Consider the following 27,983-nt stretch of genomic DNA (forward strand, 5'->3'; position numbering starts at 1 on the left):
GGAATAAAATGAAAAAAAAATCAAGTAATATTTGGGCATTTACTACTGTAGAGTTTACTTTAACACTGGGTAAATATGCTCATCGTGGCTATGACCCGGTGCTATTTGGAGTTTACACCTGAGGAAGCTGAGGTAAGAGGGCACAGGATGTCCTCACAGTTATACACGGTGCGGACACTGCCCCACACTGCCCTGTAGGCCTCTCATCTACTCTTGCTTTCTGTCTCCATCCACTCTCAAGGCCTTCAAATGTGCGCTGAGGTATCCACGTGTTCTCTCTCCCTTCTGTCTAATGTTCCAACAGCTGTGTTTTTTTTTTTTTAAGTAAGTGACTAAATAAATAGTAATATTAAATACTGCATTAACTCAGTATTTACATATAAGCAAATAAATTCTCCTTTCACAACATATATATGATTGTCATTGATCTATACAGTATTGTTACAAGATAAATTCTTTTTTTCCCTTAGTTTGTAGGTAATGAAATGTAATAATATAATACAAATTGCAGAACAAAAGTAGTGTACTATTATAAAAACAATATGAATAGAATAGTCATTTTTTTTAATCCATCAAATCTATAGGAATCTTAGGTTTTTCAGTTATAAATAGAGATAAAACTTTAAAAACAACCATATTACGGTAAGTTGTAACCTGCAAATAGCCAAAAAGGTGGTATTATGCCCATGCTGTATTGTAAACAAGGGGGTAATTAGAATAACAAGTGTGCTGTGGGATAAAGAGGGAAGGCATTTGAGGCTTACTGTCCTAAAGGTGAGGTAGGGCACTGTCTTACTCTGAATCATCTTAAGTTGCTATAAACATTTTTTTTGTTTTATGAGGTCAGTTTCTACAAAATTAGTCAACACTCAAAAAGAATGTTACTTAGTAAAAAATGAAACAGAAATTTAATTATGAATTGTTCAATGGCTTTTCTAGTATAATTATATAATTTGTGATCAGTTTTAAATAATTTCAAATGATAAATGATTTTTTCTTATCTTACATTAATTCTACAAGACAATACATTTAATTGAATAGTATTCTTATTTTACATTTTTCTTTTTTTAAATTAATTTATTCAGATTACAATTAAATTGTTATCCTATCACTTGTATCCTCCCCTCCCTCCCTCCCGCTTTTACCCTATTCCCCTCCCCTAGGTCTAAGACCGAGGGGGACCTCCTCCCCCACTATATGGTCATAGGCTATCAAGTCTCATCTTGGTAGCCTGCTTATTCTTTCTTTGAGTGCCATCAGGCCTCCCCACCAAGGGAAGGTGGTCAAATATGGGGCACCAGAGTTCTTGTCAGAGTCAGTCCCCACTCTCCAGATAACTGTGGAGAATGTCTTGTACATTGGCCAGATCAGAGCAGGGGTTCGATGTTTACTACTTGTATTGTCCTTGGTTAGTGCAATAGTTTGAGCAGACCCCCTGGGCCCTCATCCACCCGTTACGATGTTCTTCTTCTAAGTTTCTAAGACCCTCTGGGTTCTTCTCTTTCCCCATCTCCTATATTTCTCTTACCTACAGTCCCAGCAGGATGTCCTCACATCTATCCCAATCTCCTGGTAAGTGAAGACTTTCACCAACAGCTGTCTTTTAAGGATGCAGCTTTCCTGCATCCCTTGTATATGGAGACAGTATGTTCCACTTATCAAATTCTACACATAATTCAAAGTCTGGAGATAGAGGAGATGATTTGCTAGCTCTAACTATTCTGGAAACCTAATTTTGTTTTTGGTTTTCTGAGACAGGGTTTCTCTGTGTAGCCCTGGCTGTCCTAGAATTCACTCTGTACCCTAAGGTGATCTTAAATTCACTGCCTGCCTCTGTCTCCTGAGTGCTGGATTTAAGGTGTGTGCTACCACTGCCTGGCTTGAAATCTAACATTTTCCAAAAATATTTTTACTTTTAAAACATTCCAATCAACATATTCTACTGTCTGTCGTTTTCTCCAAAGTGTTTAAACAAAGCCAGTATACTTGAACTATAGCCACCGAGAGGGCAATGGGAGTACATATGGTAGTATATAGCTATGAAAATATCCAAATGAAATCCTGGCACTTGGGGGGCAGAGGCAGGTCGATTGCTGTCAGTTTGAGGCCAGTTTGATCTACAAGGCGAGTCCAGGACAGCCAAGGCTACATGGAGAAACCCTGTCTTGAAAGCCTCCTAGCCCTCAAAAAAGGAAGTAAAGGAAAATATAAAAATAAAATGAAATTTATGATATATAATGAATATATGCTAGTAAAATATTGCTATTTAATAATGTATATTAGATGTGATGCTCTCTACCAAGTTTCTAAGGCATTGTTTCCCTTATAGTTTTCATCTCCTCCACTTCATAATTCTATCAATTGTGATATCTGAATAGATTTCCTTTTATGTCTAATTGAGGAACTTAATAACTCTTCCCAGAGTTAGTCTCCTCCTAGTCATTTTTTCTTTTCTTTTCTGAGACAGGGTTTTCTCCATGTAGCCCTGGCTGTCCTGGACTCACTTTGTAGACCGGGCTGCCCTCAAACTCACAGTGATCCGCCTGCCTCTGCTTCCCGAGAGCTGGGATTAAAGGCGTGCGCCACCATGCCCGGCTCTCCTCTTGGCCTTTTAACTTGAGCGTGTTTCTACTTCCATCCACTGTCCATGTTGCCACCAGAGGCATCCTTCTGTTAAACAGACCTCACTGTAAGAGGTCCTTCTAATATCCACATTCTTTGCTCAGTAAGAGCTCATACTGTTAGGAGTAGAAACATACCTGATGTGGAGAAAGTTTCAGCTTCCCTCACAAAGGGAGCCAAACAGATAAGGATACATGAATGGAGGCCTCTAAGGAAAGATTTAAGGGGATCCAGTGGCAGAACTTTGCCTTCTCCTTTTTTTTTTTTTTGTCTAGAGCACCAATCTCATGGCTGGCAATCTAGCTGCTAGCATATACGCCAGAGTAAAGATAGAAACCATCGAGAAACTGGTCAGCTGAAAGACAGCAGAGTCCGCATGAAGAAATCACACAACCATGGAACCAGCTCTCAACTCCAACCTCTGGACTCACCGTCTGAGAGAAAAAGAAATCTCTACCATGTTTTGGTGTCTTTTGATTGTGTCAGTGTTCTCTGCAGCCCCTGCTCATACTAAGATCCCTTACTGACACAGAAATGGCTTGCTTTCCAGTTCAAAGTGGCATTCTGTATAAAGATGACCTTTCCAGCACGCCATACAAAGTTCTTCAGGCATTGGCTCCAACTGACTTCTTCTAGTTTCAGGTTAATACTCCTCTCTTCTTACCCCCTAACTTATGCTTCAGTACAATGAAAGACACAGTTCATTTATACAGCTGTCTCTTCTGTTTGTGCTATCCTTTATTCTTCTCTTTGCCTGGTGAGGCACTGATTCAAGAGTCACATATGCCTTTTTTTCTAGAAACAATGACCTATCACCCTGACATAGCATTCTTTCCTATTGTTTTCACAGCAGCTACACATTCTCTGATCACATCAGTTACTGTGCCAGGGATACTGTTTAAACTCTTATCCGAAGCACATCGTGGTTTTAGTGTGAGAGTACAATTACTTATTTTTGTAACTCAGTACAGCTGGGGATGGCTGGGTATGTGATGGTACTGCCAGCTTTCTTTCTTTTAGTGAACTTTGACATAGTTAGTTCTGCTTGCTATTTAAGGTGTAAAAACGTGGATGTGATATAAAAGCATCAATCATATTTGCACCTAAATTCTTTTCTAATATATGTGTGTGGGTGCAGGTGTGTGTGGGTGCAGGTGTGTGTGTGTGCAGGTGTGTGTGGGTGCATGTGGAGGCTGGCGGTTGATGCTAGGAGTCTGCTTCAATCATGCTCCACTGTGTTTATTCAGGTAGGGTCTCTCAGCTGATCCCACAGCTTGCCAAGACTTGCCAGGAGCTTGATCCAGAGACCCCTGTCTGTGCCCCTAAGTGCTGTGAGTCAGGCTGTGCCGCATCTGCCTGAACTTTACATGGTTCTGGATATGCAGATCATAAGTGCTTTAACTATGCAGCCATCTCCTTGCTCCAACTGTATTTAAATTCTTAATTGGTTATGGGTCTTAGATTATTGGATTGTATTACGTTGTAGACTTTTTGTCAATTTCTCAAATAAAAATTTGAAGCAAACCACAAGTAAAATGTCAGAATGAATGTGACACTAATTTCCTCAACTGCTAAATTTTCTTTCTGTTAAGTTACTTACAAAATCAACTTTAAATAAAGATAAAACATTGTGAACTAGCACGAAGTTGAAAGAGACTTGTGAGTAAATAGAGAATTTACCACTGGAGCCAACACAATACTCTCCAAATTAAATTTAAGTAAAATTCCTTTTTTCATTTGGCTAAAGTGCACACTAGGCTGCTGCGGTTTTAGTTTCTACTTTTTTTTTTTTTTAATGTATAATTTTGTTTTGTACTTGATTTAAATTTGATTGTAACTTTCAATTTTGTTTTCAAAATTGTTCCAGAAATGAAGGTACCTGCTTTCCTTCTCTGGGAGAGAGGCACATGGGCACGCTGGAACTTTTCAGTGACTTCTTCAAACTTCTGCTTCCGCTGCTGCAAGATCCGTTCTCTGATCTGATACTCTCTTTCTTCTTGCTCTTTGCATTTCTCCTCAAAAGCTCTAGATTTAAAATATAAAGGAAATAGGAGAGAGAGACAAGAAGCTGGATAAAACAGAACGATGGTTTGAAAACCTTTCATTTTACTTAGAGACAACAAATTTCAGAGTTTTAACAGGCTAAGAATTTAAATATGCTTGTAAAACGGTAATTTCAGGCCATGATTCAGATTTTTTGTAACTAAGAGGAGGCTCTGCAGTGAGGCCCCTTTCTGATTTCTGTCATGCCCTGCTGTGGTAAAAAGCCTTCTCTATTTACTTTTATTTTTTTTATTCTTTGGTTTTTTGAGACAGGGTTTCTCTGTGTAGCCTTGGCTGTCCTAGACTTGCTTTGTAAACCAGGCTGGCCTCGAACTCACAGTGACCCACCTGCTCTGTCTCCCAGGTGCTGGGATTAAAGGCGTATGCCACCACTGTGCGGCAAAAAGCCTCTTCTAAGAGCCATGCTGTTGCTGGCAGTCACTAGTGACAGAAGCAGCCTTGCAAACTGGAGGAGTCAGGGAAATGACTTTTCCCCCCTTTACATCAAAAGTTTAACATTGGCTGTCACATAAAAATGTGCTAAACATGCAATCTGTATTAAAAAGTTGGGTTTCATCTTTTTTTATAAACATGAAGTCCAGAACTCTTCAGTAAAGTTACAAACAGCTGCCCTATTATTCCCGTTGTGTGTGGTGAGCTGCCCGTGCTACGGCAGCCTGGGAGGGGAGAGGTCAACCCTGTGGCACTGCTTCCTTCCTTTCACCTGTATCGCATCCCAGGGCTCAAACTCACGTGTCAGGTTTGCAAGGTAAGCATCTTTACCTACTGAGCTATCTTGTCTCCCCCAATCCCCACTTTCCTCTTTATTTATAATTGCTTTAGGCAAGTAGGTGTTGTATCATTCAAGAACTATTTGATAAAAAGTAAGAAAGAAGTCAGTGCCAGCCTGTCACTGGTAGGAAAGCATCTGAAGGGATACTTTGTCAGGTATGAACTAGGGGACAGCTGGACGAACTCTTCAGTTCTCTTAGTTCCACATTACCATGGCCTCTGCCTTGTCTAAGAAGCCACAGAACTGAGGGACAGAGCTTTAGGTTTTTCAAGGGATAGCTCACAACCACATATAATGGGAACGGATGCCCTGTTCAGTCATACAGGCATATATGCAAATAGAGCACTCATAAACACAAATACATGAAACTTTAAAAAAAACCAGGTGAACATCTTCTTAAAAATGCTACCCATTTTTGTACTATGGTTATATAGCTCCTCTTTAATGAGTCTGGAACCCGCCACTCTCTTATAGCCAACAGACTGCTGTGACAATGATGCTGTGTGAGAACACTCAGAATGCAAATATTATTACTGATGACCTTAAGATCACCACATCAAGGCTAAAGGTTAGCTAAAAGCAGAGAACTGCCAGGTTAGCTTCCAGCAATATCAGCTAATTAAGCCCTCGCACAGAGCATGTGACCGAAGATGCATAATGATGCCAAGCTCAGCAGAACCTTTACACCAGCACAGACAAAACTGCAGGAGACGGATGAAACTGGAGTGCAACAGCATTCTCCAAGGCAGAATTGACCAGCTGCATCAGTCAACACAGACAATCGGAATTAGGTTAGCAAAGTTTTAGGGGTGTTACACAGCAGCACAAGAGCCATATAATAAGTCCAAACTAATGGCTTTTAATCCTCTTGGCTGTTATTAGACCTAGGGATAAATATTTAATACAAATTAGTTACTATTTTTGTTTCATTTGTTTTTGCCTTTGGAGACAGGTTCTCACTATGTAATCTGCCTGGCCTAGAACTTGCTATGTGAGCAGGCTGGCTTAGAACTCACAGTGGTCTTCCTGCCTTTGTCTCCTGAGTGCTGGGATTAAAGCATGTGCCACCACACCTGGTCCTATTTACTTCTTTGTATATTGAAAAATGGTAACTCACACCCATTTGTTCTGTGTGGTATTCTGATGGAAACAAACAACACTAATTAGAAAGCTACATTTCCTTTCTCTCTGGGGACATGACATTTAAGCTCAACAGGGGGCAAGCCATGAAAACTGTGGAGAAAGAAAGTGCTCTAGCAGAAGTAACAGCAAGCAAATGCTCAGTTAGGGAAAGAGACAAGAGATCTCCAGCACATGTAAGCTGAGAAAACACAACCAACGTTAGTAATGAGATGCAGAAGCCAAGAGGCGGAGTCCTCCTTGCTCAAATTACAAAGTTATTCTAATAGTAAAATATCATCTCTATTACTTTACATTGTTCCACAGTGATCCTGTTCTCTATAGTAAAATGTGCCCAGAAAACAATTTCACATTGTATTTTCTAAGGCTACAGAATATAGTCTGTACTAAATTCCATTAAATTAAAGCACTGACAGAGGCTGGAGAGATGGCTCAGTGGTTAAGCACACTGACTGCTCTTCTGGAGGTCCTGAGGTCAATTCCCAGCAACCTCATGGTGGCTCATGCCCATCTGTAATACGATCTGGTGCCCTCTTCTGGTGTGCATAAAGACAGTGTACTCATATACATAAAATAAATAAATCTTAAAAAAAAAAAAGCACCGACAGACCATGGCCAGCAAGCCGATGCTTCCTGAGCTGTGATGAGCCTGATGGTGAAGTCCTAGTAATTAAGTACAGCGACGTTACACAGCAGTTCTTTCCTTTCTCCACCAGAAACCACAGAGCAGCTTTGATGTGGTGATGCGTCAGACCCTCAGATAGACACAGGGGGAATGAAGAAACGGCGATGAAGGTGAGAAAGAAGACTTTGCTACCTCTGTAGAATTTAGACTTAGAAGACCGTGTTGTCATTACCCACTGCCTCTGGGTTGAACATTCTTCAGTCTGCCTTGATGACTTCTGAAGGGTTTGCTCAACATGTGCAGTTCTGCTTCATGAAATATATACAACACCTTGGCTCAAAGTAAGCGACATCATTAAATGACAACTACATGCCAACTGTTTGTTTTGCTTTCCCAGGAGGCTCCCACTGTGCAGTATCATTTACGTCTGCTGGAGTATTCCTAAGAACAAACGTGCCATGGCGACAGTTTTCTGCATCAACACAGTAAGCAGCAGCAATGAGTCCCCGCGGCCCCGGGAGACTGCGTGGGACTGGAGAGGCTGCCTTCTGCGGTACCTTTCTTTTCCTCGATGAAGCCCTATTTCAGATATAGGTGCTTACAACCTTCAAACATGACACTTAACTCTAAAATGCAACTGTATTTTGAGGTATTAGAAATTAGAAAGTATCCTTCTAAATTGAAAATGCAATTGGAAAAGTATTTTCCAAGAATAAAATGATGGTGTTAACAGCCTGTAAGAGACAAAGTCAAGAAGATATCCTGAGGTTTCTACAAGCCAAGAGGCATGTGTTTCACATTATCAGTCCTGCTCTTGTCAAGACTGGAAAGTGTTTGAAAATCCCCAAATCTATACTGAAATTCCCATCTTTTCTTTTTCTTTTTTCTATTTTGTTTGTTTGTTTTTTTTGTTTTTCAAGACAGGGTCTCTCTGTGTTAGCTGTGGCTGTCCTGGACTCGCTTTATAGACCAGGCTAGTCTTGAACTCACAGCAATCTACCTGACTCTGCCTCCGAGTTCTAGGATTAAAGGCGTGCGCCACTACACCTGGCCTTTGAAATTCCTATCTTTTCAATAGGTTCTTTTTTATTTGGCTAGAAAAACAAAGAAACAAACTGGTGAAGAAAACATCCAAATAAAGAAAATGTACATTCTGATTTAGCATAAAAAACTAATAATGTATAACACAAAGATAAACAGGCCTGCATTTCTCTAAAGGCTGGGATGAGCATGTCATTATCAGCTGACTTTTAATCCTAAAACTAAGATCCTTAAGTCCTGCTCACATGTATTCTTAGGCTCAATTCTGGCAAAAATATTCTACTTACTAGATCAGAGTGCATGAAGAATAGAGCAGGAAAAGGCAATGGCACTCCCATACAGACACACACACCCGAGAGGGATGCTACTCCGTGTAGGGAAGGCCTAGGTAAGCACTACAGCCACCCAGTCAAACACTTCTGAGAACACACTGTTGAGTGGTACACAATTGTCTGTCTGTCTGTCTGTCTATCATCTATCTATCTTTAGCTTCCCATCTACCCATCCATTCACGTATTTATCTTATAGGAAGAGTCTGAGAGATGAAGAAGAGAAAGTTGATTGGCTAGGACTTTGGGACCGGAAGAACAACATGGTAGCAAGTTCTATGATATATAAAGAATTTAAAAACTAAACAAAACCCAAGCAAGTCAGTAAGTAAGAAAGAAAATGATCTGACTATACATTTCACAAAATGTGGAATATGAACAGTCAATAAATACATGAGAAAATGCACAATACTGTTAGCCATCAGGGGAACACAGGTCAAAGGTACAATGAAATGCCATCTTGCCCCACTAGAATAATAAGTTATAATAAGCACAGGTAATGAGACTGTCTTAGGTTTTATTGCTCTGATGAGACACCATGACCACAGCAACTCTTATAAAGGAACACATTTAGTTGGCGCTGGCTTACATTTCAGAGGTTTACTACATTATCTCTATGGTGGGAAGCATGGCAACATGCACGTGGACATGGTGCTGGAGAGGGAGCTCAGAGCTCTACATCCACATCTGCAGACAGCAGGAAGGACTGCACTAGGCCTAGCTTGAGCACCTGAGACCTCGAAGGCCACCCTCACGGTGACACACTTCCTCCAACAAGGCCACACCTCCTAATAGTGCCATTCTCTATGGGCCAAGTGTTCAAACAGATGAGTTTATGGGCGCCATTCCTATTCAAACCACCACAGATGTGGAGAAACAAGACCCTTTAATGTTGCTGGCAGGAACAAAAATTAGTCTAGCCAAATGATATAAAAAAGTCAGCTCTCAGCCAGGTGTGGTGTTAATCCCAGCACTCAGGAGGCAGAGGCAGGCAGATCATTGTGAGTTTGAGGCCAGCTGCTCTACAAAGTGAGTCCAGGACAGCCAAGGCTAATTTGTTTTTTTGTCTCAAAAAACCAAAAAGAAAAAAAAAAAAAAAAGTCAGCTCTCACCACAAAGGGATTAAAAATAATTAATACTGGGGCCAAATATAAGTGGCTGCTACCTGGCAATATTGATCTGAGTTACTCCAAATATCATGCTCCAATATGGCAGCAATTTCATGAAGTTTTCAGAAAAAAAGAGAAAATAATAAATCAAGGTACTTTAAAAATATACTGGTATACTTCTTCTCTGCACCCCATGGAACCTTCTCTAAAATTGATCACATCGTAGGTCAAAAAGCAAGCCTCAATAGATACAAGAGGATTGAAATAATACCTTGAATCCTATCAGATCACCATGCTCTTAGGCTGCAATTCAACAACAACAGAAATAACAAAAAGCCTACACGTACGTGGAAACTAAACAACTCTCTGCTAAATGACACCTGGGTCAGGGAAGAAATAAAGAAAGAAATCAAGGAGTTTCTGAAATTCAATGAAAATGAAGGAACAACATACCCAAATTTGTGGGATACATTGAAAGCAGTGCTAAGAGGAAAATTCATAGCACTAAGTGCCTTTAAAAAGAAATTGGAAACATCGCACATAAGCATCTTAAAACACAACTGGAAGCCCTAGAAAAAAAAGAAGCAGAAACACCCAAGAGGAGTAGACGCCTGGAAATAATCAAACTCAGGGCTGAAATTAACAAATTAGAAACTAAGAAAACAGTCCAAAGAATCCACAAAACCAAGAGCTGATTCTTTGAGAAAATCAACAAGATAGACAGACCATTAGCCAAACTAACTAAAAGGCAGAGAGACAGTATTGAAATCAACAAAATCAGAAATGAAAAGGGAGACATAACAACAGACACTGAGGAAATACAAAGAATCATTAAGATCCTACTTTGAAGGCATATACGCCACAAAATTTGAAAATCTAAGGGAAATGGACGATTATCTTGATCAATTTCACTTGCCAAAGTTGAGTGAAGAACAGATAAACAAGCTAAATAGTCCCATTTCCCCTACAGAAATAGAAGCAATCATTGATAGTCTCCCAACCAAAAAAAGCCCAGGGCCAGATGGTTTCAGTGCAGAATTCTACCAGACCTTCAAGGGCGAGCTAATACCGATAACTATTCAAGCTACTCCAAAAGATAGAAATGGATGGAACATTACCAAATTCATTCTATGAGGCCATAGTCTCATTGATACCTAAACCTCACAAAGACTCAATAAAGAAAGAGAATTTCAGACCAATTTCTCTTATGAACATCGATGAAAAAATACTAAATAAAATACTTGCAAAATGAATACAAGAACACATCAAAGATATCATTCATCATGACCAAGTAGGCTTCATTCCAGGAATGCAGAGATGGTTTAATATATGGAAATCCATCAATGTAATCCACCATATAAACAAACTGAAAATAAAAAACCACATGATCATCTCTTTAGATGCAGAGAAAGCATTTGATAAAATCCAACACCCATTGGTGTTTAAAGTTTTAGAGAGATCGGGGATACAAGGCACTTTCCTCAACATAATAAAGGCTATATACAGCAAGCCAATAGCCAAAATCAAAGAAAATGGTGAGATACTCAAGGAAATCCCTCTAAAATCGGGAACAAGGCAAGGCTGCCCACTCTCTCCATATCTCTTCAATATAGTACTCGAAGTTCTAGCCAGAGCAATAAGACAACAAAAGGAGATCAAGGGTATCCAAATGGGAAAGGAGGAAGTCAGATTATCCCTATTTGCAGATGATATGATAGTGTACATAAGGGACCCTCAAAATTCCACCAGAGAACTCCTACAGCTGATAATAAACACCTTCAGCAAATTAGCTGGATACAAAATTAACTCAAAAAAGTCTGTAGCCTTCCTATACACAAATGACAAGCTTGCAGAGGAAGAAATTAGGAAAACCACACCCTTCACATTAGCCACAAGCAATATAAAATATTTAGGAGTTACTCTAAGCAAGTGAAGGACTTGTTCGAAAAAAATTTCAAAACTCTGAAGAAAGAGATTGAAGATGACCTGAGAAGTTGGAATGATCTTCCCTGCTCATGGATTGGGAGAATTAACATAGTAAAAATAGCCATCCTACCAAAAGCAATCTACAGATTCAAGGCAATCCCTATCAAAATACCTACAAATTTTTAAAGACATTGGAAGTTCAATTCTGAACTTCATATGGAAAAAAAAAACAAAAAACAAAAAACCCAGAATAGCTAAAACAATCTTGTACAATAAAAGGTGCTCCGGAGGAATCTCCATACCTGATCTCAAACCGTACTATAAAGCAATAGTAATTAAAACAGCATGGTACTGGCACAGCAACAGGCTGGTTGATCAGTGGAATCGAATTGAAGACCCAGATATGAATCCAGACACATATGGTCACTTGATTTTTGACAAAGAAGCCAAATCCATTCAATGGAAAAAGGATAGCATCTTCAACAAATGGTAGTGGTCTAACTGGAGGTCTATGTGTAAAAAAATGCAACTGGACCCATATTTGTCACCTTGCACAAAACTCAAATCCAAGTGGATTAAAGACCTCAACATAAAACCAGAGACACTAAGTCACTTAGAAGAAAAAGTTGGGAAGAGCCTGGAACATATTGGCACAGGAGACAACTTCCTGAATAGAACACCAACGGCCCAGGCCTTAATGTCAACCATTAATAAATGGGACCTCATGAGGCTGAGAAGCTTCTGTAAGGCAGGAGACACTGTCAAGAGAACAAAGCGATAGCCTACAGACTGGGAAAAGATCTTCACCAACCCTATATCTGACAAAGGTCTAATATCCAAAATATATAAAGAACTCAAGAAATTAAACACCACCAAACCAAATAACCCAATTGAGAAATGGGGCTTGGAACTAAACAGAGAATTCTCAACAGAGGAACATCAAATGGCTGAGAAACACTTAAAGAAATGCTCAACCTCCTTAGTCATCAGGGAAATGCAAATCAAAACAACTCTGAGATTCCATCTTACACCCATCAGAATGGCTAAAATCAAAAATTCAAGCGATACCACATGCTGGTGAGGATGTGGGGAGAGAGGAACACTCCTTCATTGCTGGTGGGAATGCAAACTAGTACAGCCACTTTGGAAATCTATCTGGTGCTATCTCAGAAAACTGGGAATAGGGCTTCCTCAAGACCCAGCTATTCCACTCCTTGGAATATACCCAGAAGATTTTCGAGCACACAACAAGAAACTTTGCTCAACCATGTTCATAGCAGCCTTATTCATAATAGCCAGAACATGGAACCAGCTTAAGTGTCCATCAGTAGAAGAATGGATAAAGAAACTGTGGTACATTTACACTATGGAATACTACTCAGCTATTAAAAACAAGGAATTCCCGAAATTTGTGGATAAATGGATTGAGCTAGAAATGATCATAATGAGTGAGTTAACCCAGAAGCAGAAAGACTCAAATGGTATATACTCACTTATATCTGCATACTAGCCCAAGGGGCATGTCCCACGAAAGCCTTCACTTACCAGGAAACTGGGACAGAGGGGAGGACATCCTATTGGGACTCTAGATGAGAGAAGCATGGGAGAATAGCAAAGTAGAAGGATCCAGAGGGTCCTAGAAACCTACAAGTAGAACATTATGATAGGCAGATTTGGGCCCAGGGGTCCTGCTCAAACTAAGGCACCAGCCAAGGACAATACAGGCGGTAAACTTTAAACCCCTACCCAGATCTAGCCAATGGTCAGAACATTCTCCACAGTTGAGTGGAGAGTGGGATATGACTTTCTCACGTACTCTGGTGCCTCACATTTGACCATGTCCCCTGGAGGGGGAGACCTGGTGGCACTCAGAGGAAGGATAGCAGGTTACCAAGAAGAGACTTGATACCCTATGAGCATATACAGGGGGAGGTAATCCCCCTCAGGAACAGTCATAGGGGAGGGGAATAAGGGGAAAATGGGAGGGAGGGAAGAATGGGAGGATACAAGGGATGGGATAACCATTGAGATGTAACAAGTGTAAATTAATTAAAAAAATTGGTATAAACATCAGGTAGGTGGGCTACAGCAAAACAGGGAAATCATTGTTTATGCTGAGATTCTCTCTGATGCCTTCTTAGTGTTTGAGTTAGTGGAAACTAAAGGTCTGCTTATATACTTTGAAAGGACTTATCAAGTAGCCACAGGTATTAGGTCAAATATAGATGTGGGCAATAAATTGTTTTTTGGAGAACTAAGACTGTCTAAGATAATTTTGCTCTGAACCTGCAGTCTTCCAACTTTCTATATTCACTGAAACTATAATAAAATTAATCAGCCTTGTAGCATGCTTAATGTGGGTGTGGCTTTTTTTTTTTTTTAAACGAGAACTTTAGCTAACAAACCACTGTGAAAACAGTGTGGATGTCTCTCAACAACTGGAACCAGATATATCCTATGATCCAATGATTCCAGACATTGCAAAATATCCAAAAGAAATGAAGTTAGCACACAAAGCAGCTATCTGCATTGCCATGTTTATTATAGCACTATTCACATAAACCGAGTTATGGACTCAGCCTAGCATCTGTCAAAGATGAGTGGACAAAGAAAATATGGTACACACACACACAAGAAGTATCTTCTTTCACACAGAAGGAAGAATATGGCTCTGTCATTTGCAGGAAAATGGATGGAAGTAGAGGGAACTATGCTACAGAAATAATCCGGACACAGAAAGTCAAATAGAGTGTCTTTTCCTCATATGTGGGGAAAAAAAAAACAAAACAAAAAGAAAACTAAGGACCTTAAACTGTCAGAGGAAATAGCCGGGACTGGGATGTGAGTGGTGGTAGAAGATGTATCAAGGGTAGCGTAAAAAGTGTGAGCTCAGAGGGTGGCATGGGCAGGACCACTGCAAGCTGCATGTGTGTATGAAACCCCACAGTGAATAAATCAATGTGCAAACTGTTAATAGTTAAGAGATTTGGAGAAACTGCATGGAAAGGACAGGCATGCACGTGAAGCCTGTTCTACACTGCTAGCCATTAGGGAGCTGCAAACTTAAACCACAATAATCCTTCTAAGCACCTAATACAATGGCTTACACAGAGAAGTGACAGCAGCAATGAGCTATGCTGAAAAAAGGTTACGCGCTTTAAAGGGCTAAACATGCAGAGACAATACACATGAGTCAGTAACGTACTCTTTGCCATTTATACAAAAATAAAAGCTTATGCTCATATGAAGACTATACATGAATGTTTACAGCTTCTATCTATACCACCCCAATCAAAAATGACTCAGGTGCCCATCAATGGGCAAACAGTTTTTAAAAATTCTGGTGTAGGGCTGGGGATGTAGCTCAGTGGTAGAAGTAGGACAATAAACAAACAACCAAAACCACCCCCCCCCAAAAAAACCCCAACCAACCAACCACCACCACCACTACTACCAAACTCTCAACAACTTGAACCCAACCCATCTCTGGTACACGTGTATTGTGGAGTACTACTCAGAAGAAAAATGAAAGAACTACTGATGATTGTAACAAGCTAGATAAATACCACAGGGCGTTCTGAGAGGGAAAAACATCAGTCCTCAAAGGCTGCCTATGACCTGATTTTATTTATTTAACAGTGTGAAAACGAACAAAACAAAACTGGATATAAAGAACAACAGATTGGGGGTAGGAAGAAAGGGTTGTAAGTATGAAAGGGACACAGGAATGACCCTTGTGTCTTGGCCATGTCAGTGTCACTATTCTGTTTTTGCTATCATACTATAAGTTTGTAAAATGTTATCACTGGAGGAAATTGGGTGAAAGACATATGGAAAACTCTTTCACAACTGCCAATAAATTTGCAGTTACTTCATAAGAAAATGTTGAATACATTTTAAAGTTATCTTACACCATTGTTATAGGTGAAGACAGATTGTATTCAACATTTTCCAATTTCTACAGTTTTAAACTGCTGAGGTTAAAATTATATTACTTTAGTTTAAAAAGAGAACTGATTTTCAAAAAGCTTGAGGTTGGAAAATCTTCAATAGACGAATTTACCAGCCTCACCTGTCAGAGCCCACTCACTGTACACTGCATGTGTATACGAGGAAAAAAACAGTGAGTGGATCAATGTGCAAACACTTAACAACTACAACAACTAGACAAAAGACATGACGAGGGCAGTAAAGCAGAACAGCTCAGGAGCAACCCAGGAGTGTAACAGCATAAGAGATTCCGTGCTATACAAAGTAAGTCTAAGGTACATAAAAGCTTAAAATGTGAAGTTCTTCTGGGAAGATTTTGATTAAAATACTAAGAGTTTGCCTCCTCTGTAGAGCCCTAACAGGTCTTTCTGACCCTGACCTCTGACAGTGTTTCTTAGTCCCCAGCCGCAGCCATGCTCAGTCACTTGCGTAGATAAGGTAACAGTTTCCTACTGTGGCTTTGCCTCTAATCTTTTTATCTTGTTTTCATCTGCTGCTTCTTTTGCATAATGAGCTAAGATATAATTTTGATCACTGATCATCTCTAATTTTGCTTCTTTATTACAATCTAAAGATAATTTCTTTGTAATCCAGCACACGGCAAATTCTTTAATTTCTTTAGATTGGTATACATATCATTTCATAAATGATCTCCTGTTACCTGATACTCATCCACTTTTTTTTTTTAATATTTTTATTTAATTTTTAAATTTATGTGCATCGGTGTAAGGGTGTCAGATCTTGGAGTTACAAACAGTTGTGAGCTGCCATGTGGGTGCTGGGAATTGAACCCAGGGCCTTTGGAAGAGCAGACGGTGCTCTTAACCACTGAGCCAACTCTCTAGCCCCACATCCACTTTCCCACATAACACCCACAATCTCTTCCGTCACATTTTATAACATCAGACTTTTCTTGTATACTTCTGGAAAGCATGCTTCCTTTCATGTTCCTTGGCAGTTCTGCAGTCTCCCTTGTCCTATAGTCTATGAGGCGTGCTTTTGTCCTACTTCATAGGAGAGCCAACCACAGTATTATTGATTATCATTTTTCATTACTACATTATTAACAATGACGGTAAGAATCATGCCTTTTATTTTTTATCTCCTAGAATATGAAATCTTAAAGATTACTAGTCTATGACATCTTGTACAGTTAAAGATAACTTCCAAAGATAACTGGAATAATAGCAGGTGCTCTTCCTTTATCCAAAGGAAAATTACTAAATAATAAAAAACCTATACCTCTCTGACTTCAACTGAGTAGACACATAAACTAGATAAAAGTCTATAACCACCTTAAATAACATTTGTCATGTGCCTTGTACAGTCTTCAGGAGTCAAAAGGTAACAGAAAGACAGAAACATACAAACAAAAAACAAAATAAAACTTCACTAAATAATTTCAACATTGTTAGAGAAAGGAAGGATTAAGCTCAAGAGAAATACAGGTAAACAATTTCGTATTCCCCAAATGGGATTTGCAGCATATGCCCAATGATGTAGTTAATAAGCTCCAGGGATTTTCTAGCATGGATTACAGGAATATGGGTAAGGCTGTAATAAGACATTTAAAGAAATGGATAGCCATTCTGCCCTAAAAAAGTTAACAAAAAACTAAGAACCAGGCATTGGAGATGGCTCAGTGGTTAAGAGCGCTTGCTGAGGACTTGGCGTGCAGTTCCTAGCACCCACATGGTACCTCACAACCATCTGTAACTCAGCTTCAGGGAACCTGGTGGCTTCTTGTGGTTGTGTGGGTAACAGGCACGCATGTCTGGCAGGCAAACACTCAGATACATTAAAAAAAAAAACCTGCATCTGTAAAAATTTAATAATTAAAAATCCCCCAAATGTTAAATGATTGGATACTTTTCATTTTACTTTTAGTTTATACTCTCTACAGAAAGTTTTTTTTTTTTTTTTTTTTTTTTTTTTTTCGGTAATGGCTTATAAAATTGATTTATAGCATTCTATCTGTATTCATCTCTTCCCTCTTTTGTAATTGAATGGATGAGGGTAGCACATCCTAAGACTCCTGATCATTTGTTCTAGAGATAGACCATGGTCATGACTCAAGTCTATGAAGCACTACAAAGGAGAGGAACTATTAGCTCAGAATCACTTTCTGTTTCTATACTTCTGAGTAAAAGACAATTACTTACTTTCTTCTCCGGTTTGACTCCATGAAATATTTACGTGCTTGATTCCGACATATTTTTTGTTGCTGTAGTAGTATCTGGCGTTCTTCTTCTAAATTTTTCTCAAGATGGATTTTCATGTCTCTAGTGATGCCATTAAGTTAAGAACAACAGTTTACCTCTTTAGTGCACATCAAGACTGTCTAATTAGAGCCTCATGATAATGACATCATAAGGCTTTTGTGGGAGAACTAATCTGTGTACATATTAGTATTAGCACATGCTCAGCAAATGTGATGTATGTGCATATCCATACACACACATACACATACACACTCACTCACACTCAGAGGCGGTATAAGAATTTAAGTTATTTTTCACTTTCCCTGAGGAGAAAATAAATTACTTTTAGAAATCATGAATATTTTTGTTCACTATATAGATATTTGAACAGTTGCCTAGTAAGGTATCTTCTTAGGCATATATGTAAGGAAGTGAAAAATTTTAGTAACAGGGAGTAGATGAGTTAAATGCTTCAACAGATCCTTTAGTCTACAGTATAAAATATATATACAGGTTGGGGTTTGGTGGTGCATGCCTTTAATCCCAGCACTTGGGAGGCAGAGGCAGGTGGATTGCTGTGAGTTCAAGGCCATCCTGGTCTACAAAGTGAGTCCAGGATAGCCAAGGCTACACAGAGAAACCCTGTCTTGAAACACCAAAAATACATATATATACACATATATGCAAATACTAACAATAACCAGTAATGTTTGGGAATATAGCCCTTCCAAAGATCTTTGTTGGTGGCTTATAAAAACACACAAGGACAACCATATGTCATCATGTGCTTAAGAATTTTTCTAGAGGAAGCCGAGGACTTTGGTAATCCTAGTAATTTGAAGTTTACATGTAAGTAAACATTCCTTAAGCTGCACTGACATGGTTAATTGGCTTTCTCAATTTATTTGGGTTTTGACTGTTACCAAATTTATCACAATATTTCTGCATTTTTTGTGATTTTGACGAATAAATGATCAATTTATTATTACTTAACTCAGTCAACCTTCCTAATGCTGAGACCTTTTAAGACAGTTCCTCATGTTATGGTGACCCCCACCCACAAATCTGTTTTCGTTGCTACTCACCAACTCCAATTTTGCAACTGTTATGAATCAGAATGTAAATATCTGATATGCAGGATGTCTGCTATGCGACCTCTGTGACAGGGCTGTCTAACTCCCAAAGGGGTCTTGACCCACAGGCCGAGAACCACTGACATAATTACTTACCACCTCAACATAAGATCCGGATATGAGTGAGATTACAAATAAGTTACAAATTGTATGGTACAAGGACTTGTCTGTTTTATAGTAAACAGCTGTTTAAAAGCTTTTCCCTAGTAACTGAAGTCCAAAATTGGTTATTAATAATACTATAGACTATAATAAATATATACAATAATATTTCGCTATATATGATTTGTTAGTTCAAAATGTGTTAATTTTAGGATCCTATAGTGTTTTGGCATCAATATTATAAAGAGACTATACTATATATTTCAAAATAATCACATTTATTTCAATTTTTTTGCTTAGCCTTTTATAATGAGATATTACTAGCTTTTAGTTGCTTTGTCATTTACAAACTTTCTTCCTCTATGGTCTAGAATTCATTTTGCCTTCATTTTAACTAAAATTTCGTACCACATCAACACAAACTTAAAGACACACATATTATATTTTTAAAGGTGTCTTCTGAAGGATTTATAAAAATAATATAAAAGAAAATTTGGTTTTTAATCACACAGAAACAGGTCTAGCTAGATCTTTTCTTCTCTAGTTAAACACTTTATTAGGATCAGACTTGAAGAAGATGATCAGCTTTGAAAAGTCTCATGTCAGCAGTAGAGAAAAATAAAACTCTCCTCCCTAGAGACACTGTAGGAGGGACAAGGCTAAGTTACTGTGGCCAGACGAGAAGGACAGGGATCATGCACCAGGTGGGAACAACTGTGCTCCATACGTTTAAGATCTTATCCAAAATCATATAGAAGAATTACAAATGTAAGGGTCCGACACCTAAATTTAGCTAGATAATTCTACTACATATAAAATCTAGTTCATACATTAGTGTCTCTACTACACATAGCACATGTACAGTATGATTTTGCTTACTACGCTTTAAGAGCATTTCTGTCTTTCCATCATTTAAAAACTGGTATTGAAGCTTGAAGGTTTTAGGTAGATGGTTAAACATTTTTGTATGCCTTGTCATAACAATTAGCCCTGAATACCCCAAAGAATGCACGTTTTATAGAATTAATATTTAAAAACAACAATTCTATGGGCATTCACCTCCCATTTAGTCTTTCTCCAATTAGGTTTTCAACACAAGTGACTATCATACCACACACTGTGTCCTTGGTAGATGTATTAAGACTGTACCCTCTTCCTTGACTTAAACACCCTTAATTTCTTAGAGCTTGGATTACATCAATACTTTAAAAATTCATCTCCTTACTCCTACTTGCTCTGTTGGATGTTCATATCACATAAATTAAAAATGGTATGTCGTTAATGGAAATAATACGAGAGATTGGTGCTTTGTCAATGAGCCAATTCCTTGCTTTCTGATTTAGAGACAAACTAGCACAATATAGTAAGAGCTCAGTGTATAAGAAGATACAATGCCAGCCAAGTGGTGCATGCCCTTAATGCCGGCACTCAGGGGAGGCAGAGGCAGGTGGGTCTTTATGAGTGCAAGGCCAGCCTGGTCAGGACAGCCAGGGCTACACAGAGAAACTCTGTTGGGGGGGGGGCGGGGGGAGAAAGAAAGAAAGAAAAAAAAAAAAAGATACAGTTTCAAGGGTGAAGAGTCAAATTTGTAAGACAGTGGCATTTACTTCAGAGCACATCTCTGAGAAGACAGTTTGTGGCAGCAGCCTGAGTAAAAGCGGACAAAAGCTAGCTGCTGTTCCTGCAGGGTACTGTCCAGAATAGAGAAAAGATCCAGGGATGAAAGCTTGGGGACCCGGCCATGCGACAGAGGCTGTTTTGGCTTTAATGCAGCCTAACAGTCCTGTTTCCCCCCAGTACAACTGCATCGTTAGAGCCCAGAGCCAGGTCTGCAGAAGGGGACACTCTCAAGGAAACTGAGTATTTGCTGTTAAAATGGCAAGGAGACTCTCTCTCTGTCTCTTTCTCTCTCTCTGTCTCTGTCTCTCTGTACACATACGTCTAAGAGAATGGAGAGAGGGTGGTAGTGGTGGAAGGGACCCACTTTGATTTGGAAAGAGAAGGCACTCTACTCCCTGAGGAAAATAGTCTTCTGCGAATACAGAGACTAAATTCCAATCATCATAATGTTCTCTGGGAGAATAAAAATGCCTTGTATACTTTAAAAGCAAAACTTACATACATTTCCACAATATTAACAACAATAACATCAAATCCGAATCCAACTATTTCTTAGCGAGAGATCATAAGTAATCCGGATTATCAGGGGTCGGATCCCCAGCCTTTCCTTTCCTGCTTGACAACATAGTGGGCATAGACGGGGAAACGAAATGGTCAGACCGTGCTAGGGTCCCGCAGCCCTGGGAAGGGCGAGGGGTTGGTCAACTACAAAAAACCCAACAGCCCACGATTTTACTCTCTGCAGTTTCTCTTTTTAAGAGGCACGACTAAGCACCAAACGCCTCTGTAAGGAAAGAGTATAAGGCTACTACGTACAACTCGAAAAGGTGAATCTTCGCCCACCCGACACAGGACCGACGCGTTTTACAATTCACAAAAAAGTGGCAGTTAAGTCAAAGCATGGGTGTGGGAGGACCGGGAGGCAGGGGACGAGGTCGCAAAGTGGAGGAAGATGTGCAACTTTCGGTCGGGGGTGGGGTGGGAGCTGCTAAGCAAATACCCGCACTACAAATGACTTGCCAGTTTCCGTGCCCCTGCAAGCGAGCGAGTGTGCGTGCTCCCGGGAGGAGCGGCGGGAAGGATACAGGTAACCGCCCGGTCGAGGTCGCCCGCCGCCACCGTCCCGGGCGCCCCGCGGGTTCGAGGGGCCGGCGCCCAGGCCCGCGCCTGCGCTCTGGGCTCCGGGCCTGCCCGCCAGCATCCTTCAGCTCCGCGCCGCCCGCATGGCGTCTCCCGGGCGCCCCGGGCCGCGCGTGTCCCAGCACCCACCCCCCGCGTCACGGGCGTCGCAGGATCCGCTGCGGCACTCCTGGCTTCGCGGCGGCCCCGGCGACGGGGGCGACCTCGCGGCGCGACGGCGGAGCTGGCGGCCGCGACCCCGCCGCAGCCATCTTGGCAACCAACCGACGCCGCGTCCTTCGCGACGGAAACCAGGCGGAACGCGGGGCGGGGCTGAGAGCGGAAGCGGCCAATGAGGGGCCGGCTCGCCGCACGCCGGGCTGCGGCGGGCTGAGGGAAACCGGGGCGAGGCGAGCTTAAACCTAACCCAGCGGAGGCGAAGTGAGGAAAACTGAAGCATACTGAGTTAACTGAGGTAAACCGAGGTGATCTGAGGTTCAACTACGATGAGCTGAAGCAAGCTGAGCTAAGCAGAGGTAAACTGAAGCGAGCTGAGGCAGAACTGAAGTAAACTGAGGCAAGTTAAGTTGAGTTGGGGCACAGAGCAGACCCTTTGTTTTTCCGGGACTTGCAGTTGTGAGAGTGCACAGCTCAACTATGCTTTCGAGTTTCATTTGGTTCTCCCGTTTTATGAGTGTTTTCTTGAGAGTATTAACAGATGAACGACAGTGAATGAATGGAAAATCCCCAGATATGGGCAAATATTACAGACAGCCTGGACATGATTATTTGGGGGCATAATTTATTAGGTATGGAGGCCTGTGGTGAAGTTTTAGGTGGCGAGACTTTTCACTGCATCACTTTCTTCAAAATCACTATCTCTTAAGAAGGAGAAGGGGGAAAAAAAAAAGTTTTGCAAAGTGGAAAATTTCTTAACCCACTTGCTCTCATCCATGGCTTGATACGTCTGCCATCCTCTCTCTACTGCCCTACTTACAACGATTGCAGTTCAAAAGATCCTTATGGGCCTTGCTTGGCTGCCAGATTCTGCAAATGAACCATCACAGCAAAAGCAGCCTGAAAAGAAGTCCAGATTTAGCTTATTAAAATCTCCTGGGAAGGTATGCCAGAAGAGAGCAGCATATTGAAGTGGTTTCTGTATGGAAAATTATACAGAGTTTTGAACCACTAGGTTAATGGCCATATAAGTAAAAAATTGAAAAAAAAAAGGTGAGCCTTTTTCTTGGAGCCTAATATAAGAGCATAAATTTTGACTGGATCTTACTTTTAAACTTTTAATTTTTTTTTGCGTGTAAAAATTTACAAATTGCTAGCAGAAGGCACAGACAATAGAAAGATCACTCACCCACCGTTCGAATATCTTTGCCTTTGTGAATAGGATACCCAACAATTCAAATAATAAACTTTTTCAACTGAAACTATTTAGAACAGACTTTTTTGTTTTAAAATGGAGATATAATTACTCCAATTGAACTGTGTTCAGGAGACTTAGCTTTATAAAGTGCCACAACTCCAGCTTTGATTTTAAATGCAAACTTCTTAAGTCTCATTCACTATCATGGCTAGAGTATAAAACAAACATATAATCCTAACCAAAAAAAGGACAGTTAGCTATGTTGGCGACTTTTTGAACACTCTCACCATAACCTTGATTCTGTTCCCAGTGCTATGATTAGAACTCGCAATCTCCAGGACTAGTTTCCTTAGCAAAGTAGGGCACTGTGAAAGGCAAAGAAAAGTGAGAAGTTGTAGTTGCTATGTGCAGCGTTTGCATTTTAGCCTTCCTGAAGGTTTTGCTTAGACTGTCTTATTTAGTAAGTGGAAAACCCTAGCCACATTGTTCTATTTTTGCATGGTATAACAATTAATATTAAAAGGCATGATTTCACATCAGTGTGGTTTTATCCCCATAATCCCAGCACTTGGATGATGGGCCAGGAAAAGTCAGTAATTCAAGATCATGCTCAGCTACAAAGTAAGTTTAATACCAGCCTGTGCTACCCGAGAACCTGTAAAATCCCACAGCGGGAAAAGCCAAACAAACATGATTTATTTTCAGTCATCTGCAAATGTTGGCTCATGTAATTACTTTTCATTTAAACGTTGCTTTACAAAGGTAATAAAAAATAAAGGAAAAAGCTAACCTAAGGTTGTTAGTCATTTTTAAAAGTTACAGGTTTGTTGACTTCTAATTCTTTTTTTATTTTTCTCTTCAAAATAGTAAGTAGGGTTTCTACACCCTCTTTATGAGAATTCAGTCCTAGATTCTAAAAAATCAGAGTTAGGAAGCAATAAGATTAAAGAAATATTTGGATAGTAGATAATTTCAGGGTTTTTATGAAGTTCATATTTAGTCAGGAAAGGTGATTGTGATTCAAACAATAGAGCATAAAATAGGCTGAAGGAGGGTTTAGACAGGAAACTGCTTGTGAACCAAGGAGCTGTGTTCAGATTCTTAGCACCCATGGAGAAAGCCAGGTGTAGTGTGCTGTAGTCCTGGCACTGGGAGTTCTGTGCTGGGGAAGTGGAGACAGGTAGATCCTGGGGCTGGCTGACCAGCCAGTCCAGCTGAACTGGCAAACTCCAGGTTCAGTTAGGGACCCTTGTTTCAAAAACTAAGGTGGAGAGTGCTGGAGGACACCTGATATCAACCTCTGGCTTCTGCAAATACACACGCGTGTGCGCGTGCACGCGCGCGCACACACACACACACACACACAAAGAGTAAAACAAAAAAAACTAATGTTTTGTCATAAAAGACATGCTAATTAAATATAATGATTTTTAAAGAAACATTTCCTAACAGTACAATTCACATACTAAGGATGAGTCTGTATCTGTGTGTCTATCTATGTATCTACTTATCTCTCACATCACTACTACATTCTAAGTACTTTCTAGTTCCTAGGAATTTAGTAGTAAATAAAACTTCAAAACAGGCCTGGAGAAATGGCTAAATGGTGGAGACCACATACTAATTTTGAAGAGGATCAGAGTTTGATTTCTGGTAGCTGACAACCACATATAAATCCAGTTTGAGGGCAATCTGACGTGTCTGGCCTCTGTAGGCACCTGCCCAGATAGCCACATAATTTTTTTTAAAAAGTAAAAATTTTCAGCTGGGCATGGTGGTGCATGCCTTTGATCCCAGCACTCGGCGAGACAGAGGCAGGCAGATCTTTGTGAGTTTGAGGCTAGCCTGGTCTACAAAGTGAATCTAGGACAGCCAAGGCTATGCAGAGAAAACCTGTCCTGGAAACAAACAAACAAACAAACAAACAAACAAACAAACTTTCAAATGTCATGAGTCTGAAGTTTATATTGAATTTTCTTTCCCAATGGAATATATTAGGTACCAAAAACTATTTTAGAAAAAATGTAGATGTATGGGTGGGGGTGGTGGGAGGGAAGAGAGAGAGAGATTGAAATTGATTTTTTAAGACAGACTGCTCAAGAATAGCCTCTGAAGATGGGAAATTGATTTTAAATAAAAGAAATTGTGACTGAGATATCCAGTTGATGAGCATAAAGAAATATATAACCAGAATTTGGTAGGGCCTTAAGGGCCTAAAATAAAGCCAACTTTTATGGACATTGAGAGTTTTGAGCTAATATCACCTAACTTTTAGAGAGGCTCACTGTAGTTGCTATGGGAAATGATGGTATGGAGGATAGGACTAGAAACAGAGAGGAGTAGCGTGAAGATTGTCACAGGGCATTGGGTAGAAGTTGATTGCAGTGATCACGGTAGCAATTTGAACCTTTAGCCAAGAAGATGTGTTGATAGCAAGTACAAGAAAAAAGTCCTATTTGACCTTTAGGGCATGGGTGATGGCTTAGCAGGTAAAGCTGCTGGCTGCCATGCAGGAAGACCTGACTGGGATCCACATGGTGGCTGGAGAGAACCAAGCTCCGAAATTGTCTTTTGGACTCTGCAGGCATGCAAGGGCATGTTGCGTGAGTGTACGCACGCACGTGCGCGTGCGCACACACACACACACACACACACACACACACACACACACACACCTTCAGATTTGGAAAAATAAGCATTGTGACTTACTAAAATGGAGAAGAACAGTAGGAGTGGGGTGGGGCCTTATAAACCCCATCCATGCTGGAATGTTGAGCAACTCAGTCCTGCCTGAGCTGTCCCAGCTGCTGTGAAGGGAAATACTAAGCGTTAAAGAAAGGAATAAGAGGCTTCAATTTCATTAACACTACCTAAAAGCTATTTTATTGTTATAAAACTATCTCAGTGGAATATTGTACAAATTAATAGGAAAACTTAGACAAATTGAATTTAATAGGGTTTATTGAACAAAATGTAATTCTTGAATCAGGCAGACTCAGAATCAGGAGCAGTTCAGAGAACTTCAGCCAGCAATGTAGCCACAGGCTTTTACATGCTGCATACAGAAACAAAACAGAGCAATCTGACTGGCATAGCTAGGCATTTTTAAAGCAAGTTAAACATGAAAGATTTATTTGATGTGTATAAGTGTTTTGCTTGCATGTCTGTGCACTATGTGTGTGGTAGTGCCTGTGGGAGCCAGAGGAGAGTATTGGATCACCTAGAAATTGGGGTTGTGGATGGTTGTGAGCCACCACTTGGCTTCTGGGAACCGAACCTGGATCCTCTATATGAGCAGCAAGTGCTTTTAGGTGCTGAGCCATCTCTCCAGTCCTGGGTAGACACTTGTTGTATTGTTCATGGTTTAATCTCACCGTGGGAGTCAGCCTCACCAATGACTCCTGCTTATTTAATCCAGCAGCAGTTACAAACTTGCAGTCCATGTGGCAGCTGTGATGGTCAGGAGTATTTTCTTGCACAAATAAGAGTTTCCTGAGTTTAGCACTCAGAAAGAATAAAGTATTTTAAATTCTATCTGATTTAGAATACTAAAGAGCATTTCTTCTTCATTTAATTTCACAATAGTTAACTAGAAGCTTAAGTTTAAAAACACATACTCATCTACTCATACACTGTGTCCCTTCATATTTTCAGTAGTCTTGGAACTGCATATAGATAATGTGGGGGCTAACAGAGACTGAACCACCAACCAACAAGTATGCATGGGCTGATCCTAGGCCCCTTGCACACATGTAGCAGATATTTAGCTTGTTCTTCATGTGGGTCCCCTAATAATTAAAGGGGGCTCTCCCTGACTGTGTTGCTTACCTTTGGATCCATTTCACATAGCTGGGATGCCTTGTCTGGCCCCAGTAGGAGAAGATATGTCTAGTCCTGCAGTGACTTAATGTGCCAGGGTGAGTTGGTACCCATGGAAGACCTCCCTCTTCTCTAAGGAGAATGAAAGAGGAGGAGGGGGGAAGGAAAGGGGGGTCTTTGAGGAGAGGAGGGGGCTTTTTAATCAGGATGTAAAGTGAATAAATATATTTAAAAAAATCCTTGAGTTCAATTATTGCTGTCTGAATGAACATGCATAACCTACCAGCAGCCAAATCTCTGAAGAAAAATTACTCCCCTTCCCCAGCAATCATTAATAGTCAGTAGCTGACTTTTTACATATGGGTGGAGTCTAATGGGTCCCTGCTCCATCCATGCTGGGATTTTGAGTGGCTTGGTCTTGTGTGGATAACCTCAGATGCTGTGGACTTACAAGTGCAATGACCATACCTTGTCCAGCAGACAGCAATTCACAGCATTCTTCTGTATTCCCTGCCTCTTACCATACTTTCTGTTCCCTCTTCTGTGATAGTCTTTGAGCCTTGGGAGGGTTGGTACAGATGTGCCGTTTAGAGACGAGCACTTAACAGTCACTTATTCTCAGCACTTGGCCCAGTTATATATGAGTCTCTCCATACATAACTTTTTGCTTTGGCTCGCTGCAAAAAGAAGCTTCTTGGATCAGAGTTGAGAACAGCACTAATCTATGGCTATACACATAAATATTTTGAAGGCAGTTTGACATATGCACTTAGCAAGATAAAAGTAGGACCTCCACAGATATGAGGGTTTTGACCCGGTTTACAGTACCAAGCATAGATTATTTTATTTTTTGTGGAGCAGGCCTCAAATCCAAAGTAGTTGGTTATCTCTGTAACAGTCATGTCACTATTGTACCTGTGATACATCTTGCCTGGCAGGTCAAGGTTGTAGCATGTAATGTATATCACTGGGTAAGTACACTGAAGACTTTTCTGC

The 27,983-nt window shown here is 40.3% G+C and overlaps 1 protein-coding gene across 1 annotated transcript in view; it reads right to left on the reverse strand.

Annotated features, from left to right (window-relative positions):
* Cep126 (centrosomal protein 126) overlaps positions 1-21,915 on the reverse strand; it is a 55,634-nt gene extending 33,719 nt beyond the window's left edge. The window contains exons 1-3 of the mRNA XM_051155898.1: positions 21,760-21,915; positions 17,781-17,900; positions 4,502-4,647 (exon numbers count right to left, since the gene is read on the reverse strand). Coding sequence (XP_051011855.1) covers positions 4,502-4,647; positions 17,781-17,900; positions 21,760-21,875 — 382 coding nt within the window. The 5' untranslated portion in view covers positions 21,876-21,915. The remainder of the gene's footprint in view (positions 1-4,501; positions 4,648-17,780; positions 17,901-21,759) is intronic.
* Between the last annotated feature and the right edge of the window lie 6,068 nt (positions 21,916-27,983).

This window comes from Acomys russatus, chromosome 14 (genome assembly GCF_903995435.1).
Source record: "Acomys russatus chromosome 14, mAcoRus1.1, whole genome shotgun sequence".
In the NCBI taxonomy this organism is placed as follows: Eukaryota; Metazoa; Chordata; class Mammalia; order Rodentia; family Muridae; genus Acomys; species Acomys russatus.